Genomic DNA, 19945 nt, shown 5'->3' on the forward strand with positions numbered 1-19945 from the left:
TAAAGGTTTATATTTAATTTTTTTAAGAATACCATGCGAGATGACCATTGGCAAGAATTTCCACATGGCTTTGAATGAGAATTCTATGGGAGTTGGGTGTCTTGCCATTCTTTTAACTATTTGATTAACTCACTTAATAGATAAACTCAAGTCAAGATATTATTTCTATTGATTTGTTAATGCTTTACCCCAGCTTGTTTCTTTGTATAAAACAGATGTCTATTTAACTCAGTGAGTCTCTGTACTGCTTCCAAACTCAACGTGCATCTGTTTCCTGTGCTGTTTTTTAAAATGTTCTTTTCATTTTTTTGAAAATGGAGCAATAGATTTCTGGTAAATTAAAATGTAATAAACTGCAGATGCTGAAAATATGAACTAAATTATGAGAACCACTCAGCAGGTCACCCAATATCTGTGGAAAGGAACAGCTGGTGTTTTGGGTTGATGGCCTTTTATGAGAACTGGAGAAGAGTGAAAAGTTGATTTTAAATTGTAGAGGACAGATTTGGTGAGTTGGGGATGGGGAGATTGATAAGACAAAGCAGCTCTCATTGAGGCTGGGGGATAAGTCATAGCGGTCATTGTCAGGATTAATGGAGGGAGACATTTTTTAAAGAGGAACATAAAACATGTACTATGCAGAGCAGAGGTCCTTGCCAACAATGACGGAGAGAGAAAAATTAAACAAATATCATGAATGGTTAACTTGAAGCAAAAATGACAAATTCTGTTGCAGAGAAAGTCAATTACTAGACATTATAGAATTGGATCTTGACTGTGAGAGACCCAGACAGAAGATGGGAGGCTGACCCTGCTTTCTGCAACAGTGCAGGAGGCCATTGACGTAGGTTAGAGTGCAACCAGGGGAGCAAACTTAAAGGACAGACACCATTTTTGTTCTGAGTTGTGATTGAAGAGTAGAGGAGAGATTTATTGCAGAATGCTATATTGGAAGGAGTATAGGTGAATCAATGAATAAAAATTAGGTCCCTGAACGATGGGAAAAGTTTGAAGGACAGGTCTTTATATTTAATTTTTTTAAGAATACCATGCGAGATGGCCATTGGCAGTAATTTCCATTATCCCAAGGGCCAGAACACCAGGAATTGGTTGCCTGTAAATATTGTCTCCCTACCTCTTAGATTCAATGAAAATAGATCCAAGAAATAATGGTGAAAAAATGGGCAAATACTCAAAAGAAAGAGTACATCATAAAACTCAAATGTCTAAATCTATTTTGAGCATTCTTTTTTTTTTCTGTGTGGTCTAGATGTTGAATGATCCCACAAGTGCAGAACTGCTGATGTGTCGGAAACACTATTCTGTTCTGATCGTGTAGCGGACAATTGGTTATTGGTTGTGTTAGATGAAGAACTATCAGGTAGAAGATTAATGAGAATTCATTGCCATAAATACAAATAAAATGGAAAGATACACTCAAATTCATACTTGTTGCAGTCAAACAAATATGTCAAGATACACCCTCTACAAAAATATAGATTTAATTACCACAATATGCCAAGTCAGAAAGAGATCACTGCCATATATTTTGGGGCCTCATTTTCATAGTTTTATCATGGATCAGGCGCATAATTCAGCCCCCTCCCTCCAAAAAATTCACATTGATGAGCTGTCGGGTGTTGCCAGAGGGAGCCTCCATCGAAACAACAAAAGTATGAAGCAAGTTTTAAGTTAAAAGTAATCGAAGTGGTCAAGAAATCCAGCAATTCTGCTGCTAAAAAAAAAAAAAATTGTTGTAGGTTTGGTTCTTTTTTGGTGTTTCCTTTATACGTTGAATTTTTATACACCGAGCAATTTTTTTATTTTTTAGTTGAATTTTTCATTTTTGTATTTGGCTATAAGTTGTCCTCTGATTTTTGAGGGTTTCAAGACTCGACTTGTATGCCAATATATACAGTAATATAAAGGTAAATATTTCTGGTTGCAGTTAGTGCAAGGAGAGGGAAAAAAAATTTCAATGTTGCAAACAGTTATTTTGGTGGTTCTGGACTAGGTTATGGGGAGGGTGGTCCTGGGAAATTCGAGAGTGATAGATGTTAGAGTTAAAAACTGTTCTTGAAACTGGAGCTGCTGGATTCTGGATGCCCAAAGGTAGAAGTGAGTAGAGGTTATGAAGGTGATGGAGGTTCTTTATGATATTGGCTGCCTTCTTGAGGCACCAAACTAGATCATGTTGCAACCAGTCAATATGCTTACCACAGTACAGCAGTAGAAGTTTTTTTTAAATTTTCTATTTTTCACACCATAACCCACATTGACCAAGATACATACATTTTCCTTTTCAAATATATACAGTGTCATTTTCTCCCCCCCTCCCTCCTCCCATCCCATCTTCCCTACCTCCCCCCCATTCATTTAAAGTACAGACTCTAAGATACATTAAACCAGTCAAACAATGTTGTCATTCAATAAAAATAAACAAGAAATTCTACTGAGTCAATTCTTTTCATTTCCTTCTCCTTTCATTATTTTAGGTGGTAGATGTCCCCGGTAGGTTTTCTCTATTGTGTTTCATGTATGGCTCCCATATTTGTTCAAATATTTCAATATTATTTCTTAAATTATATGTTATTTTTTCTAATGGAATACATTTATTCATTTCTATATACCATTGTTGTATTCTCAAGTTATCTTCTAATTTCCAGGCTGACATAATACATTTTTTTGCTACGGCTAGAGCTATCATAACAAATCTTTTTTGTGCACCATCCAAATCAAGTCCAAATTCTTTGTTTTTTTATGTTACTTAGGAGGAAGATCTCTGGGTTTTTTGGTATATTGTTTTCTGTAATTTTATTTAATGTCTGGTTTAGATTTTCCCAAAATTTTTCTACTTTCTCACATGTCCAGATTGCATGAATTGTTGTTCCCACTTCTTTTTTACAATGAAAACATCTGTCAGATACTGTTGGGTCCTATTTATTTAACTTTTGAGGTGTAATGTATAGCCTGTGTATCCAGTTATATTGTATCATACGTAACCTCGTGGTTTATTGTATTTCTCATAGTTCCAGAGCATAACTTCTCCCATGTTTCCTTCTTTATCTTTATGTTTAAATCTTGTTCCCATTTTTGTTTAGTTTTACCATTTGTTTCCTCGTTCTCCTTTTCTTGCAGTTTAATATACATATTTGTAATAAATTTTTTGATTATCATTGTATCTGTAATCACATATTCAAAGTTACTTCCCTCTGGTAACCTCAGACTGCTTCCCAATTTGTCCTTCAAGTAGGATCTCAGTTGGTAGTATGCCAGCACTGTATCTTGAGTATTATTGTATTTATCTTTCATTTGTTCAAAGGATAATAATCTATTTCCTGAAAAACAATTTTCTATTCTTTTGATCCCTTTTTTCTCCCATTCTCTAAAGGAAAGGTTATCTATTGTAAAAGGGATTAACTGATTTTGCGTCAGTATTAGTTTTGGTAATTGGTAATTTGTTTTATTCCTTTCTACGTGAATCTTCTTCCAAATATTGAGCAAATGATGTAATACTGAAGAACTCCTATGTTGTACCAATTTTTCATCCCATTTATATAATATATGTTCAGGTATCTTCTCCCCTATTTTATCTGGTTCTAATCTAGTCCAATCTGGCTTTTCCCTTGTTTGATAAAAATCTGATAGGTATCTTAATTGTGCGGCTCTATAATAATTTTTAAAGTTTGGCAGTTGTAAGCCTCCTTGTTTATACCATTCTGTTAATTTATCTAGTGCTATCCTCGGTTTCCTCTCTTTCCATAAAAATTTCCTTATTATTTTCTTTAACTCCATGAAGAATTTCTCTGTCAAGTGTATTGGCAATGCCTGAAATAGGTATTGTATCCTTGGGAAAATGTTCATTTTAATACAGTTTATCCTTCCTATTAGTGTTAGTGGTAAGTCTTTGCAATGCTCTAAGTCGTCCTGTAATTTTTTCATTAGTGGATAATAATTGAGTTTATATAGATGGCCGAGGTTTTTATTTATTTGTATACTGTAAGGTAAAAACATCATGAGATGGGACCGGAGAAGGAGTCACCCAGTACTAAGGAGTAACAGAATGCAGATGTGACCTTGTACACTCAAGATAAGCTTTGCACTAACAAGAATGATGTGCAGCAGACTAACAGAGAAGGGTAACAACAGCTAATTCATTGGACAATGTAATGGTATGATAATTTACTAAGTACGTATCCTGAGGTATAAAAAAAACACCACTTGCTGATAACGGCAGAATGCGCCTTCTCCAACTAACACTGTTAGTTGCAAGTGTTACAATCCGGTAATAAAGAACAAAGAACCATGATTTCGACTCAGTCTGGTGTTTGACTCACTCATTCATGAACAAAGCAGACCTAACAATTGGGCTCCCCCCAACCCTCTTTAGCGTATACCCCCCATCCGTTTCCCCGATCCCATTGTCCGTTTACAAGTTTTCTCCCCGTTTGCCCCCAAGCAAATAACTAGCTATCCCTTCTAAGCATTAGTAATTAGTTAAGATAAAATTTAACATTTGTGCTACAATCTATTTTATAATCCCTCCTCCTCGTCACATTCTCCATCAGACTCCGGATCGATCTCAGCAATTTTTGACGCCCCCGTGACGTGAGAAAGTCCCGCTCCGTAGCTTGTAGAGCTTGATATTTTGGAGGCAGCTCATCGCGGTTGGCAAAGGCTCTCTCAATGGTCCTCGTGACCAACGTTCGAATGCATGGAATACAACAACAGCCACAAGTGATAAAAATGGATACAGAAATGAACAATCCTAGGAAAAGTTGTCCCAACATTGTGCCCCATTTCCCAAACACTCCATGTAACCAGGACAAAACAGGGTTAGAGACTCCAGATTGGGCTTTTAATTCCTTCGCCAATGCCTTAAGTTTTGTCAGCCCCTTAGTGAGTGACCCATCTGGCCCTGTGTTATTAGAGATAGAAGTGCAGCATAGATCCAACTGGAAGGTGCTATCCTTGTCTTTATCTATCTTCAGAATAACTTTGGCCCCGCATGGATCCGAACTACTCTGTTGGCTTGTTTGGCAACCCATCAACAGGAATGCCCATAGGACCCTCGGCATTGTCCACATTTGTGGACTCAGATCATAAAGATATTTGTCTGAGTCCCCGTGATCAATATTTTCTCCTTTTATGGGTCGGTCTCTTTCTACTTTCTCATTCACTACCCGGTCCCATGCTTCAATATTCAGTCTGATAAATTTCCCTCCCTCCGAGGTGGAATATCCCAGGATTTCTGTCTGCCTGTATTCACACCCCATCGCTTCCTTCACCATCGGACCCAACTGTCGGGCGTGGTGATCTTTGGCAATTCCCAAGGTTACATGTGGCACACTTTCTACTCCTAAGCAGAACCGCTCCATTTGTTCTTCTGTCATGACAACCATAGCAGCTATTCCCTCCTTACCCACAAAGATAAATGGACAATGTATCATTTCTGTCTTCCCTTCTTTTAGAGAGTCCCACCTCTCCTCATACTCCTGGTCCAGGTGGATGGTATAGTTTAATGTTACATGCATAGGATCCAGTGGATATTGGTAATCCCCATACTGAGGAATACTGACCCTCCACTCAAAAAACTGTTTAATCAACCCCAGGCCTGGTTCATCATACAGTAGTCGACTCCAGAAAATAATAACTTCCACAGAGTCTTCTGAAGCATTGGTTGGAGTCATTACTATAAACTGTCCTTCCCTTTCTATTGTGTCCCCTGGGTATGTTAACCGAAGGCCCTTCTCAGAACATTGTATGGTTATTCCCAGTTTAGTAAGAATGTGCCTTGCCAATAAATTAATGGGGCAACTTGGCACAACCAGGACAGGTGCTCTAACCCTTTGTCGTCCAAATGTCATGTCGATGTTATCTGTATAGGGCTGTGTTTCCCTTATCCCGGAGAATCCTATTGTAGATAATGTTTTGCCCGAATATGTGCTCCCTGGGGGCTGTTTAATCACGGTTGTAACCGCTGCCCCTGTGTCAATCATAAATTCAATTTTTTCTCCATTTACCGTCCCCCAAATTTTCGGTGGCTCCCAGGGAGGCGTGATTTTTGATTCTCCAGGGCCCCGTCAATAATCAAATTCAGCGCCTTCCCTAATATCGTCATCACACTGGGGTGCCTGGACTTGTTGATCACTCTGCCATCCCCCAATTTTCTGGGGCCGATCAATGTGTCCACCCCTACCCCTTGCTTGTCCTCTTAAATTTCCTCCTCTTCCTCTATAGCCTCTAGACAGTCCTGCTGGTAGTGTCCAGGATTTTGGCAGTGCCAGCATAGGGTATGTTCTCCTCTATACATGGTACTTAGTGGTCTTTCCCAACCATTCCTTACTTGGGGTCCCGGATTTATCACTGGCCCCATGGCCTGTGGGACTATCTGTTGGGCCACTAGTTTAATCCCTATTTGTTCTATGGCTCTCATCAATTTATCGGTTGTCTTGTCCACTCCCTTCTGGGATGCACTTTCTGACTTAGCCTGCTCTGATTGACGATGTCGTTTGAGTGCATGTGTCAGGTGTCTTTTCCACAAGTCCTCTGACATCTTCTCTAATCCCACAATCTCCCTTAATTTTGCTTGAACTGGTCCAGGTAGTCCGTTTATTGTCCCATTACGAAAATGAGCATTTCCCAGGGGGCTGTGGTCGGGTCTTTCTCCAGTCCCTGTCTCCCATAAGTCCCATGCTCGAGAGAGGTACTCGTGCGCAGTCTCCCCTTCTTTTAGTTGGAGGGTTACCAAGGCGTCCAAACTATAGGGTGTAGGGAATGTTTCTCTAAGTGCTTCCCAAAATCTATTTCGAAGTGGGTCAAATTCTATTTCATCCCCCAATTTACTGCTTCTAAGGATTCTCTCTATTTGCTTCAGGGCCCCTTCTGCCTTCGTTTTTATCATGATAGTTCTGACATCTGCGAGTGCTAATTGTTCTTGACAGGTTTCTCGCTCAAAACAAGAAATCCATGGACCAGCCCCATTACTCAATGGAGGAAGTTTTTTCATTAGACTCTCTAAGTCCATTCGTGACCAGGGTACATATTTTTGATTTCCCTGCCCCGTGATCAGCAATGGGCATTGATATCTCAATTTTGGGGATTTCTGTTCCTTTTTTACTCTTGGAATACATCTATTTATTCCACCCTGTTCAGACACCTCTTCGTCACTACTGTCACTGTCCCCGTCAGGTTCTGATGTCTCAGAGTCAAAGGTATATCGTTCACGCTCGTCTCTAAGATAATTTTTTCGGTCATAGTCTAGTGGTTTCACGTCTTTCTCTTTCATCCTAACTATGTCCAGGCGGGCATGTCTACTCTTCTCCCTCCTGAGTTCTTTTATGCTACTTTCCTCCCATGGTGGGCCGTATCTCGTTTCCTCATCTGTACTACACTTTTCGTCCTTTATTCCTATTACTATTCCTCCTGCTTGGAGTTCTGCTGACAGTGTTGGAGTTATCTTTTCCATTTCTCTCAATACATCTACCATTAATTCTTTTTGTTCCTTACTGATCTGCCCCAGCACATTCACATCTTTGTTTAAGTTTTCAGTGTTATCCTGAACCTTTTTCATGTTCCTTTTCTGTGTCTCTAAGTCTTTTTCTATTTTCTTGGATCCCGCGGGGGTCTCGATATCTATTACTCCCCCTTCTATTTTTAGTAAAGGGGCCTGAACCTTGTCTGACGTGTCCCTATTCCCGATGTTCCTGTCATGTCCTAGTGTTTCAATATCTGGATATAAGGGACGTGACTCCTGGGTCCCGTCTGGGGTGTCAGGGGTACCTTGTGACTCCACATATGCATAGGGCGGGGGGTCTACAAGCTATTTCTACAGGGGCCATAATAGGTGGGTTGTCGGGGAGACCAAATTATTCGAATATAGCTAGGACATCGCGGTACTGCATCTCCTTGTCTCTCATCTTTTTTTGTGCAGACTCTCGATTAATGATTTTCCTTTCTATGTCCCGTTTTGTTTCTTCCAGCTTATTATCTAAGACTCCACGTTTTAAAATTTTGTTTCCCTCACCTGTCAGGAACATCTCATTGCTCCCGGGTAACCATCCCCTCTTCCTCCAACGATCTACACATTTTCGGAGAATTTTTTGTTTCTCCAATGCCACATTACTGGTATTCCGCTTTCCTAACTCCTGATTAATTTCCTTCATAACTTGGTCAAAGGTCTTAGCAGACAATTGTGCAGCCATTGCTGCAGGGTCGCTTCCTAATGCCTCTTTTAATTTAGGTTCTTGTCTGTTTAGGGGATCTATGTTAACGAAAATCGCTTTTAAAAAATGTCTCTTTGCAGGCCAGATGACAAAAATTTTTTAGCGAAACAATCTCCAAGCCTGTTTCTCCGGTGGACCTCAGACTATCCTGTGTACTCTGAATGCCCGTCTTCCACTCTCTTTTTTCCCAAAGAGGTCGGAAGGTTAGGTTACAACTAGGAAAACAAGTTTTTGGGCTATATTTTTGTCCAGTTTCCCTGTACCAATCTATGAATTTACATAACTTTATCTCCTTGGTGATGCTGGGAATACCCTCATTTAACATCAAAAATACTTCGAATAAACCAGGTGTCTCTTAAGATTCTGTCAACTTTTTCATTGATATCTCCTACCTGATCCGGACACAGCTTTTGCAGCCTATCGTCGTCGTCCTTGTTCACCAGGCAGGCGTCCCTGAGTACTCTTTTTGTCGTCTCAAGGTCTCTAATGTCCGCTGTGGTATTCCACCACGGCGAATTGGGGAAGTAAATTCTTAAGTTTTCAAGTGTACAAACATTATCATACCTACCGGACATTTATAAGTGAGTCTTTTTATACAATTGAGACCAATAAGCCTGAACCTTCGTTTTCTTTCAAAGCCCAACGTTCACGTGGGAGATTTCTCCTCTTAATAACCAGTTAAGGGCAGAAAACTCAGGTCCCCAATTATTCATAGACCACCTTCTCACTCTATTGGACTTTGCAACGACACAATAAAGACTTTTTAAACTCTAGTAGTTTGTCGGCGAAGCACTTATCAAATGTCACTCAACCACCTTAAGGACTTTTCTTCTCTCTGTAATCACTTAAGTGTTACAATCCTGGCAGGTGTCGACCTTCAATTATGGTCGTCTAATTTGTCCGATCTCCAGTTCTTACTGACAATCATAAAGATTTTAAAAGAGAGAATTTTGTTAAAACAGGCTTCTCTGGACCTTTTTATCAGCCGGCTGAGATTGTCAAGAAAAACAGAAACCGTCGTCCAGTGTCCACTCACCCATCACGTCGGGGTCACCAAATTGTTAGGTCTGCTTTGTTCATGAATGAGTGAGTCATACACCAGACTGAGTCGAAATCAAGGTTCTTTGTTCTTTATTGCCGGATTGTAACACTTGCAACTAACAGTGTTAGTTGGAGAAGGTGCATTCTGCCGTTATCAGCAAGTGGTGTTTTTTTTATACCTCAGGATACATACTTAGTAAATTATCATACCATTACATTGTCCAATGAATAAACTGTTGCTATCCTTCTCTGTTAGTCTGCTGCACATCATTCTTGTTAGTGCAAAGCTTATCTTGAGTATACAAGGTCACATCTGCATTCTGTTACTCCTTAGTACTGGGTGACTCCTTCTCCGGTCCCATCTCATGATGTTTTTACCTTACAATACCTAGGTATCTTATTGCTTGCATTTGCCATCTGAATGGTGATTCTTTCTTAAATTTTGAGAAATCCGCATTATTTATTGACATTGCATCACTTTTATTTGCGTTAATCTTGTAACCCGACGCTTCTCCATATTCCTTCAATTTCTTATGTAATTCTATTATTGATAATTCTGGTTCTGTTAAGTATACTATAACATCATCTGCAAATAAACTGATTTTATATTCCTTGTCTTTTATTTTTATCCCTTTTATTTTATTTTCTGTTCTTATCAATTCTGCTAGTGGTTCTATAGTTAACGTGAACAATAAGGTTGATAGTGGGCATCCCTGCTTTGTTGATCTGCTTAAATTAAATTGTTTTGATATATATCCATTTACTGTCACTTTCGCCAATGGCCCCTTATATAATGCTTTAATCCAATTAATATACTTCTCTGGTAAACTGAATTTTTGCAATACTGTAAATAAATAATTCCATTCTACTCTGTCAAAGACCTTCTCTGCGTCTAAAACAACTGCTACTGTTGGCGCTTTACTCCCTTCTACTGCATGAATTAAGTTAATAAATTTACAAATATTGTCTGTGTTCGTCTTTTTTAAATAAATCCAGTTTGGTCTAGATTTACCATTTTAGGTACATAATCTGCTAATCTGTTTGATAATAGTTTAGCTATTATCTTATAATCTGTGTTAAGTAATGATATTGGTCTATATGACGCTGGTGCGAGTGGATCTTTCCCTGTCTTTGGTGTTACTGTAATTATTTCTGTTTTGCATGAATCTGGTAAGCTTTGTGTTTTGTCAATCTGGTTGATTACTTCCAGGAGGGGAGGAATTAGTAAATCTTTAAATGTTTTATAGAATTCTATTGGGAATCCATCCTCTCCTGGTGTTTTATTATTTGGTAGTTTTTTTATTATCTCTTGTATTTCTACTATTTCAAATGGTTCTGTTAATTTATTTTGTTCCTTTATTTGTAATTTTCCCCTAGTTTTCCTTCGTTTTCAGTTTGGTATAATTGTTCATAGAATTCTCTAAAGTTTTCATTAATCTCCATTGGATGATATGTGATTTGTTTGTCTTTTTTCCTTGATGCCAATACCATTTTCTTAGCTTGTTCTGTCTTAAGCTGTCATGCTAGAATTTTGTGCGTTTTTTCCCCTAGTTCATAATATTTCTGTTTTGTCTTCATTATGTTCTTCTCTACCTTATATGTTTGTAGTGTTTCATATTTTATTTTTTTATCTGCCAATTCTCTTCTTTTAGTTGTGTCTTCCTTCATTGCTAATTCTTTTTCTATATTTATTATTTCCCTTTCCAACTGCTCTGTTTCCTGATTGTAGTCCTTCTTCATCTTGGTTACATAACTTATTATTTGCCCTCTGATGAACGCTTTCATTGCGTCCTATAGTATAAACTTATCTTTCACTGATTCCGTATTTATTTCAAAGTACATTTTAATTTGTCTTTCAATGAATTCTCTAAAATCCTGCCTTTTAAGTAGCATGGAGTTTAATCTCCATCTATACATTCTTGGAGGGATGTGAATATCAAGGGTGAATGGTCCGATAATATTCTAGCTTTATATTCTGTTTTTCTTACTCTATCTTGCATACGAGCTGATAACAGAAATAGGTCTATTCTTGAGTATGTTTTATGTCTACCCAAATAATATGAATATTCCTTTTCTTTTGGGTGTTGTTTCCTCCATATATCCAAAAGTTGCATCTCTTGCATCGATTTAATTATAAATTTGGTTACCTTGTTCTTTCTGTTAATTTTTTTCCCAGTTTTATCCATATTTGAATCCAAATTAAGGTTGAAATCCCCTCCTATTAATATGTTCCCTTGCGTATCTGCTATCTTCAAAAAAATATCTTGCATAAATTTTGATCTTCTTCATTAGGTGAATATACATTGAGTAGATTCCAAAACTCCGAATATATCTGACATTTTATCATTATATATCTCCCTGCTGGATCTATTATTTCCTCTTCTATTTTAATTGGTACATTTTTACTGATTAATATAGCTACTCCTCTAGCTTTTGAATTATATGACACTGCTATTACATGTCCTACCCAATCTCTCTTTAATTTCTTGTGCTCCATTTCAGTTAAATGTGTTTCTTGCACGAATGCTATATCAATTTTTTCTTTCTTCAGTAAATTTAGCAGTTTCTTCCTTTTGATTTGGTTATGTATTCCATTAATATTTAAAGTCATATAGTTCAACGTAGCCATTTCATACTTTGTTTATCTTCCCTTTCCGTTTCCTCATGATCACCTTTCCTTCTTATCCATTTTTGCTTTCTTGTTTTGAACACTTTATAAGACAACATTTCTAAAACATCAAACATTTTCCTTATTCTCCTATCTAAAACTTCTTTAACCCCATTCTCCCCTCCCCCTCCTGAGTTGCCCTTTATCCCTTGTCGGGCAACCACATCTCCCCTCTCCATTTAGATTTGCGAATTCACTCGCAAACGTCAACTGATTTTGCAGTGACCGTAACTCCTCCCCAGCCAGCCCCCCTCCCCCGGTAAAAGATTTCAATTTTCATATAAAACAAAGGTCACTCTTTTAATTCCCTCCTTATTCTCTCTATTCCCTTTCATTCCCTTATTAATTCTTATCTATACTCTATATATTTTCCTCTAAATACGGATACACTCATGTATACACATACATACATACACAGCCATATACACCCATATACACACATACATATAGTTCATGGTCACTTTTACTCTCATTACATGTCTTCATCTCTCTGCTTGTTTTGTAGTTGTTCTGCAAATTTTCATGCTTCCTCCGGATCCGAGAATAATCTGTTTTGTTGCCCTGGAATAACTATTTTAAGTACCGCTGGGTACTTTAACATAAATTTATATCCTTTTTTCGACCAAGGCCGGGGCCGCCGCCTCCCCCTTGCTCCTGCCCGGATCGGGGCTGCCGCCGCCTACCCTCTGCCCGGACCGGGGCTGCCGCTGCTCTCCCTGTGCCCGGACTGGGGCCGCCGCCTCCACCTCTCTGCCCGGACCAGGGCCTCCGCCTGCCTCACTCGACCGAGGCATGGGCCGCCGCCTCCCCCTTGCTCCTGCCCGGATCGGGGCCGCTGCCGCCTACCCTCAGCCCAGACACAAGACACAAGAGAAACTTGTCCGCGAACTACTCTTTGCAGACGATGCCGCTTTAGTTGCCCATTCAGAGCCAGCTCTTCAGCGCTTGACGTCCTGTTTTGTGGAAACTGCCAAAATGTTTGGCCTGGAAGTCAGCCTGAAGAAAACTGAGGTCCTTCATCAGCCAGCTCCCCACCATGACTACCAGCCTCCCCACATCTCCATCGGGCACACAAAACTCAAAATGGTCAACCAGTTTACCTATCTCGGCTGCACCATTTCATCAGATGCAAGGATCGACAACGAGATAGACAACAGACTCGCCAAGGTAAATAGCGCCTTTGGAAGACTACACAAAAGAGTCTGGAAAAACAACCAACTGAAAAACCTCACAAAGATAAGCGAATACAGAGCCGTTGTCATACCCACACTCCTGTTTGGCTCCGAATCATGGGTCCTCTACCGGCATCACCTACGGCTCCTAGAACGCTTCCACCAGCGTTGTCTCCGCTCCATCCTCAACATTCATTGGAGCGCCTTCATCCCTAACGTTGAAGTACTCGAGATGGCAGAGGTCGACAGCATCGAGTCCACGCTGCTGAAGATCCAGCTGCGCTGGGTGGGTCATGTCTCCAGAATGGAGGACCATTGCCTTCCAAAGTTCGTGTTATATGGCGAGCTCTCCACTGGCCACCGTGACAGAGGTGCACCAAAGAAGAGGTACAAGGACTACCTAAAGAAATCTCTTGGTGCCTGCCACATTGACCACCGCCAGTGGGCTGATATCGCCTCAAACCGTGCATCTTGGCGCCTCACAGTTCGGCGGGCAGCAACCTCCTTTGAAGAAGACCGCAGAGCCCACCTCACTGACAAAAGGCAAAGGAGGAAAAACCCAACCCCAACCAACCAATTTTCCCCTGCAACCGCTGCAACCGTGTCTGCCTGTCCCGCATCGGACTTGTCAGCCACAAACGAGCCTGCAGCTGACGTGGACATTTACCCCCTCCATAAATCTTCGTCCGCGAAGCCAAGCCAAAGAAGAAGATATCCTTTTTTCCATAGGATCGTTTTTGCTGTATTGAACTCCTTCCTCTTCTTCAGGAGTTCAAAACTTATGTCTGGATAGAAAAAAATGTTTTGACCTTTGTATTCCAGTGGCTTTTTCTCTTCTCTTATTTTCTTCATTGCTTTCTCCAATATATTTTCTCTTGTTGTATATCTTAAGAATTTTACTAAAATGTATCTTGGTTTTTGCTGCGGTTGTGGTTTCGGGGCTAATGTTCTATGTGCCCTCTCTATTTCCATTTCTTCCTGTAATTCTGGCCTTCCTAGGACCCTGGGGATCCAATCTTTTATAAATTCTCTCATATTCTTGCCTTCTTCATCTTCCTTAAGGCCCACTATCTTTATATTATTTCTTCTATTATAGTTTTCCATTATATCTATCTTCTGAGCTAACAGCTCATGTGCCTCTTTAACTTTTTTATTAGATTCTTCTAATTTCTCTTTTAAGTCCTCTACTTCCATTTCTATGATTATTTCTCGTTCTTCCACATTGTCCACTCTTTTTCCTATCTCTGATAAGACCATTTCTATTTTATTCATTTTTTCTTCTGCACTCTTAATTCTACTTTTTATTTCATTAAATTCTTGTAATTGCCATTCTTTTACTGATTCCATATATTCTTTAAAAAAATATATATATCCATTGTCCTGCCTTTCCCTTCTTATTCCATTTCTCTATGTTCTTCTTCTTCTTCCTCTGGGTTGGCCATCTGTTGTTTCCTTGTTTTCTTTTTACCCTCTTCTTTCTTGTTCTCGTTGTTTTCTGTGTTTTCTTCCTGATGCTGAGTTGCAGCTGTCACTCTCAGCTGTGGAGATCGACTTCTCAGCTGTTCCCCCCTCCTGTCGGTGTGTTTTTTTTCATGCGCGGTTGCGCACTTTTACTCGGCTCCGCGAGCCATTTTTGTAGTCCCGAGCTCGGGCTTCTCTCTCCCCGGCAGTCCTCCTCGGACAGGTAAGGCCTTCACCTTCTTCTTCCGACGTTCTTTCTTCTTCTCTTCTTTCCGTTGCTTTCGACTTTTCTCTCTTCGCTGCCATTTTCTTCTCACCTTTACTTTTACTTTGTTTTAATTTTTATTCTTGTACCTTTGTGTTTTGTGTGTTTTTTTTTCAACTTTTCCGGAGAGGGCTGGAATTCCCTGACCGGCCACTACTCCATCACGTGACTCCACCCTCCAGCAGTAGAAGTTTGATAGAATATTTATCGACATGCCAAATCTTATCAGGCGACTTAGAAATTAAAATTACTTCTGTCACTCAATCCTGTTGGAGTTTAAACTGCGCTAAAAACAATGGTGCATTTCAACTGCTTGTCTTCCTATAATGCATTTGCAATGCATTCTTGGTTCCTTTAGGTGCAGATTCTGTCACTGGGCTTCAATTTCAACTTCTGATCATGCTCAGATGATCGTGCCCTTCATGATGTTTATCTGTTTTAAATGCACAATATATTATAGTCTCAGCCGATCATTAGTCCCATTCAGTATTTCCAGAAAGTCAGGATGTTCCTTGGTTCCCTTTTTCCTTCCAATTTTCAAGACTTTTAATATTTTAACCCAGGTTTGATATTAACTATTACAAATTTATTGATTGTAACCCAGTCTGCTCTTTACCCGCTTTCAGGTGGCCAGATTGTACCCCAAAGTGCAGAATACCCTATACTACCCCAAAGTGGCTGTCGGGTGGCCACCTGAAAGCAGAGACCCCCGCCAGGAGGAGCACTTACATAACCCTCCTCCTGTAGGTATATTCTCCGGCTCGGAGAATTCCCCGTTGCAACTGAAAGCAGCAGTGGGACTATGGCCACAATCCACATCACTCTGATGCGGCTCTCCCTCAGCCAGCACGTTCAGGTGACAAAAAGGCGTCTTCTCCGTGGCCACCTGAACGTCCCAGCTGCACTCCCCCAGCCGCGTCTGCCGGCACATTATCTGCATCCGAGCACCTAAAAGCTCATTTTGACTCTCTAACTTTCCACAACCGAAGCTGTTGGGGTAGTTTCGGTAATTTAATTATTTCAGGACATGTGTTAAGTCATCACTAATACTTTAAAACTTCAAATTAAAATATATTTAGCTGTGAACAATTGGTCATTATAACAGGTGCCTATGGTAAATATTGTGAACAAAGATGTTTAGTGGAGTTAAACAAAAAGTCTGTGGACACAGAGATGCAAAAGCACAACGCTGGAGAAACTCAGTGGGTCAAACAGCATACTTTATATAACAAAGATATATAACTAACATAATAAAGGTATGAGCAAAATGTGGGTAGGCACCTGAATAAAATGATGGGGTGAGAGGCGGGGGAGGATCCACGGTCCCACAGGCAGGAAGTAATAGGTGGATAAGGAGAGAGGCACTTGTTAGTGAAAGGTGATTTCTGAACGAACATTGTATAATGCCAGCAGCTGATGGGCAACTTTGCGTGTATGATCACAATTGTATTGAAGGAAAGCCATGAGCAAATCATAATGGCAGCCATTAGAAACCTCTTCAGGTCATGGAAATTCACCCTTGTAGAATTTATATACAAGTTACTACCCAATGCAAAATAAAGTTACTCACAGAATTTACATTGGGGTGCAACAAGTAATAAATCTAGTATTTTTTTAACTCATTTTTCTTGATGATCTGGGAAATTTGTGGTACTCATCATCTTCTAGGGCATGACCCACATGTCACATGGGAGTTTCCTGTGCTTTGTGTGTTTGCTCATGTGCAAATTTGACTATGGTTTCTTTAAATTTACATATTTACATATTCATTAATTGAAATGAAGCCCAATTACACCCAATTGTCCTACAACCCCAGTACGTTTTGAAACCCATGCAGACATAGGGAGAATGTACAAACTCATTATAGTCAGCTCCGTGTTACATAACTGCTTCATGCACATGCTGCCCCAACTGAATTGAACAGCATTCAACATGCAGGCCCAGTAACCAGAGCATGGAAGCAAATGGTTTCAGGTGGTCTTTGACTATCTGGAGAATGGGAAGTGAGATACCAGCTTCCATTTTAAAAGGGCAAGTAGTTTTTAGTCTGGATATCTTTTTCATTATGGATGATAATTCTTTGCTTCTCTTTCAGTGTGAATTATTTCGAGGTTCTGGAGGACTTCAGGGCATTAAACAATTTCAAATTGAGAGGAAGGCACCAGATGTGTATGTGTTACAGGGTTGGGAGCGAATGTTTCCCAGTGTTAAGGAACTGCTCGAGAGCCTCAAGGGCTGCATGCTGAAATCGGGCAACGAGAGCTACGTGGTCAATAAGTGTTGCCCACCTATTCCGCATGGTAAGGAACACTGTTGAACCCTGACTCGTGTCTATTGTTTGTTCAGTTCCCAGTCCTTCTGTTCTCATTCCCTGCTGGCCCTAGCCCTCAGACCTAATGCAGGGTCTTGACTCAAAATGTCAGTTGTCTTCTTTCCCTCCACAGATGCTGCCTGACCTGCTAAAATCCTCCAGCAGTTTGTTGATTTTTTTTTCACTTGAGATTCCAGTATCTGCATTCTCTTGTGTCAACCGTTTGTCTCCCAAATTCCTCCACCACAAGTCATAGCAGCAGAAATCAGCTATTCAGCCTGCCCTGCCATTTAATCATGAGCTGATCCATTACCCCATTCAGACCCACCCCCTGACCTTCTCCTAACAACAGCCTGGCTAATCAAAGAACCTATCAATCTCTGGCTTAAATACAATGACCTGACCTCCACAACCATGCATGGCAACAAATTCCCCAGATTAACCACCCTCTGGCTGAAGAAATTGCTAAGCATCTTTGTTCTAAACGCACACTCTTCAATCCTGAAGTTGTGCCCTCCAGTTGTGTCCTAGACTCTCCCACCATGGGAAACATCTATTCTTTCCATGCCTTTCAACATTCAAAATGTTTCAGTAAGATCCTCCAAGATTATCCTAAATTCCATCAACTGCAGGCCAAGAGCTGCCAAATACTCCTCATATGATAAACTTTCATTTCTGGAATCAACCTCCATTGAACCCTCTCCAACCTCAGCACGTCCTTTCTTAAATGAAGAGCCCAAAACTGCTCTCAATATTATCATGAAGTTTCACCAGTGCTTTGTAGAGCCTCAACATCACACCCCTACTCTTGCATTCAATTCCTCTTGAAATGAATGCAAGCACTGTGTTTGCCTTCTCAACATGCAAGTTTCCTTCAGGCTATCCTGCACAAGGACTCCCAGGTCTCTTTGCATCAGGGTATTTTCTATTTTCTCCCCAATTAAAAAAAATATAGTCTGCCCATTTATTTTTTTTCTACCAAAATGCTTGACCGTACTCTTTTTGACATTATATTTCATTTCCCACTCCTCTGCCCATTCACCTATACTGTCCAAGTCCTTCTGCAGCCTCTGGGTGTCCTCTTTGCTACATGCTTCTTCACCTACTTGGTATCGTTTGCAAAATGTGGCCACAAAGCCATTTTTCACTCCATACCACAATCTTTAATATACAACATAAAAAGAAGCGACCCCCAACACCAACCCCTGTGGAATGCTATTAGCAAGTGGCAGCCGATCAGAATATGATCCCTGTATTCTCTCTCTTTTTCTTGCCAATCAGTCAACGCTCTACCCACACTCGTATGTTTCCCGTTATTCCATTTCCTCCCCCTGCCTCCGCCCTTCCTCGCCCCATGTCAGTCTATGGTGTCCAGTTCATTACTTCCTGGAAGTGACTATGTTTACTTGCTTTATTAAATCTTTAACTTGGATTTGGACCTTGATTTTGTCTGGGGTTTTTTTCTCTTCTGACTCATTAACTTTACCCATATCTATTGAGGGTACTTGGATGCTTGTGCATCAACTTGGTATCGGCCTGTGGCCTGTAGCAAATAGACATTGTGGGTGTCAATGGCAACCAACAAGAGGAGATCCAATAAACTGCAGATGCAGGAATTCCAAAGTAAGAGAAAAGAGTGGCAGCCCTCAGCCAATCAGAGAGCGAAACCAGAATTCAAACTACCAGCACCCTCAATCAACCCGCAAAAAAACTGTTTGCCAATCCACAAAACACCCAATCTCAAGCAACTGAAAAATTCACTTATCCGGCATCTACCAATCCCCATAAGTGACGGACACTGGGAGTTTTACAATATGTATCTGGTTGAGCTTGGGAAGGAAAAAGAGTTGCAGAGTGAATGGGGCAAATATGCATAGGACGAAGGAGATCTGTCAGGTGAAGTGGAGAATGCTGTCATGACAAGCTGTGGATCAAGCTAGGTGGTTGAACACTCAAATGAAGGAAATTGGGGGGAAAAAAAACAAAGCAAGGAATGTAAAAGCTGTGAAGTGCCAGTCAGAGTGGCCGTTCAGACATTGTTAGCAGAGAGAGAAAAGCTGACTGAACCAAAAGATACAATTTTTTTTCTTTGGAAAATTTAAAACAAAAATTTATTTCATAATTGTTGACCATTTCTATTTTAACTTTCAGAATTCTCTAACTTATTGATAACTAGAGGCAGCAAAGAGACCGACATTCGACCTCTCTCAGCTCAGTTAAATCTGAGCCAGCTCAGCTTCCACCAGATCCGGAAGGAGGAAATAATTCAGGTGCGTGCATTAAACCCCTGTTACAAGTGTGTTATCTTTTGGTTGAACCAAAGGCTCACTGTGGAGTGGGGTTTCCCCGATCTTCTGGCATTCAGAAGAAATGATGCAATGAGGAAACGTACAGAAGGGAGATAGATCAGCTGGTTGAGTGGTGTCACACCAACAACCTAGCACTCAACATTAACAAAACCAAGGAGATGATTCTGGTCAGGAGAACACAAGCCACTCCTAATTGAGGGGTCAGCAGAGGAGAGGGTCAAGAACTTCAAATTCCTGGGTGTCATGTCTCTGCGGATCTGTCTTGGAGCCTCCATGTTGATTCTATCATGAAGAAGGCTCGCTAGCGGCTATACTTTGTGAAGAGTTGGAGGAGCTTCAGTATGTCACCGAAGATTCTCGGAAACTTCAACAGGTGTACTATGGAGAGTATTCTGTCAGGTTGCATCACTGTCTGGTCCAGAGGTGCCAGTGCTCAGGTCAAGAAAAAACTCCAGAGGGTTGTTAACTCGGATATCTAAAAGAGGTGAGGTCT

At 40.4% G+C, this 19945-nt stretch overlaps 1 protein-coding gene across 4 annotated transcripts in view; it reads left to right on the forward strand.

The window, feature by feature from the left end:
• LOC138758488 (non-receptor tyrosine-protein kinase TYK2-like) overlaps positions 1-19945 on the forward strand; it is a 152447-nt gene that overhangs the window by 82303 nt on the left and 50199 nt on the right. For all 4 annotated transcript variants that reach the window (XM_069927447.1, XM_069927450.1, XM_069927449.1 and 1 more), the window contains 2 exons: positions 16928-17132; positions 19295-19413. In XM_069927447.1, coding sequence (XP_069783548.1) covers positions 16928-17132; positions 19295-19413 — 324 coding nt within the window. The remainder of the gene's footprint in view (positions 1-16927; positions 17133-19294; positions 19414-19945) is intronic.

This window comes from Narcine bancroftii, chromosome 3 (assembly GCF_036971445.1).
Source record: "Narcine bancroftii isolate sNarBan1 chromosome 3, sNarBan1.hap1, whole genome shotgun sequence".
Taxonomy (NCBI): Eukaryota; Metazoa; Chordata; class Chondrichthyes; order Torpediniformes; family Narcinidae; genus Narcine; species Narcine bancroftii.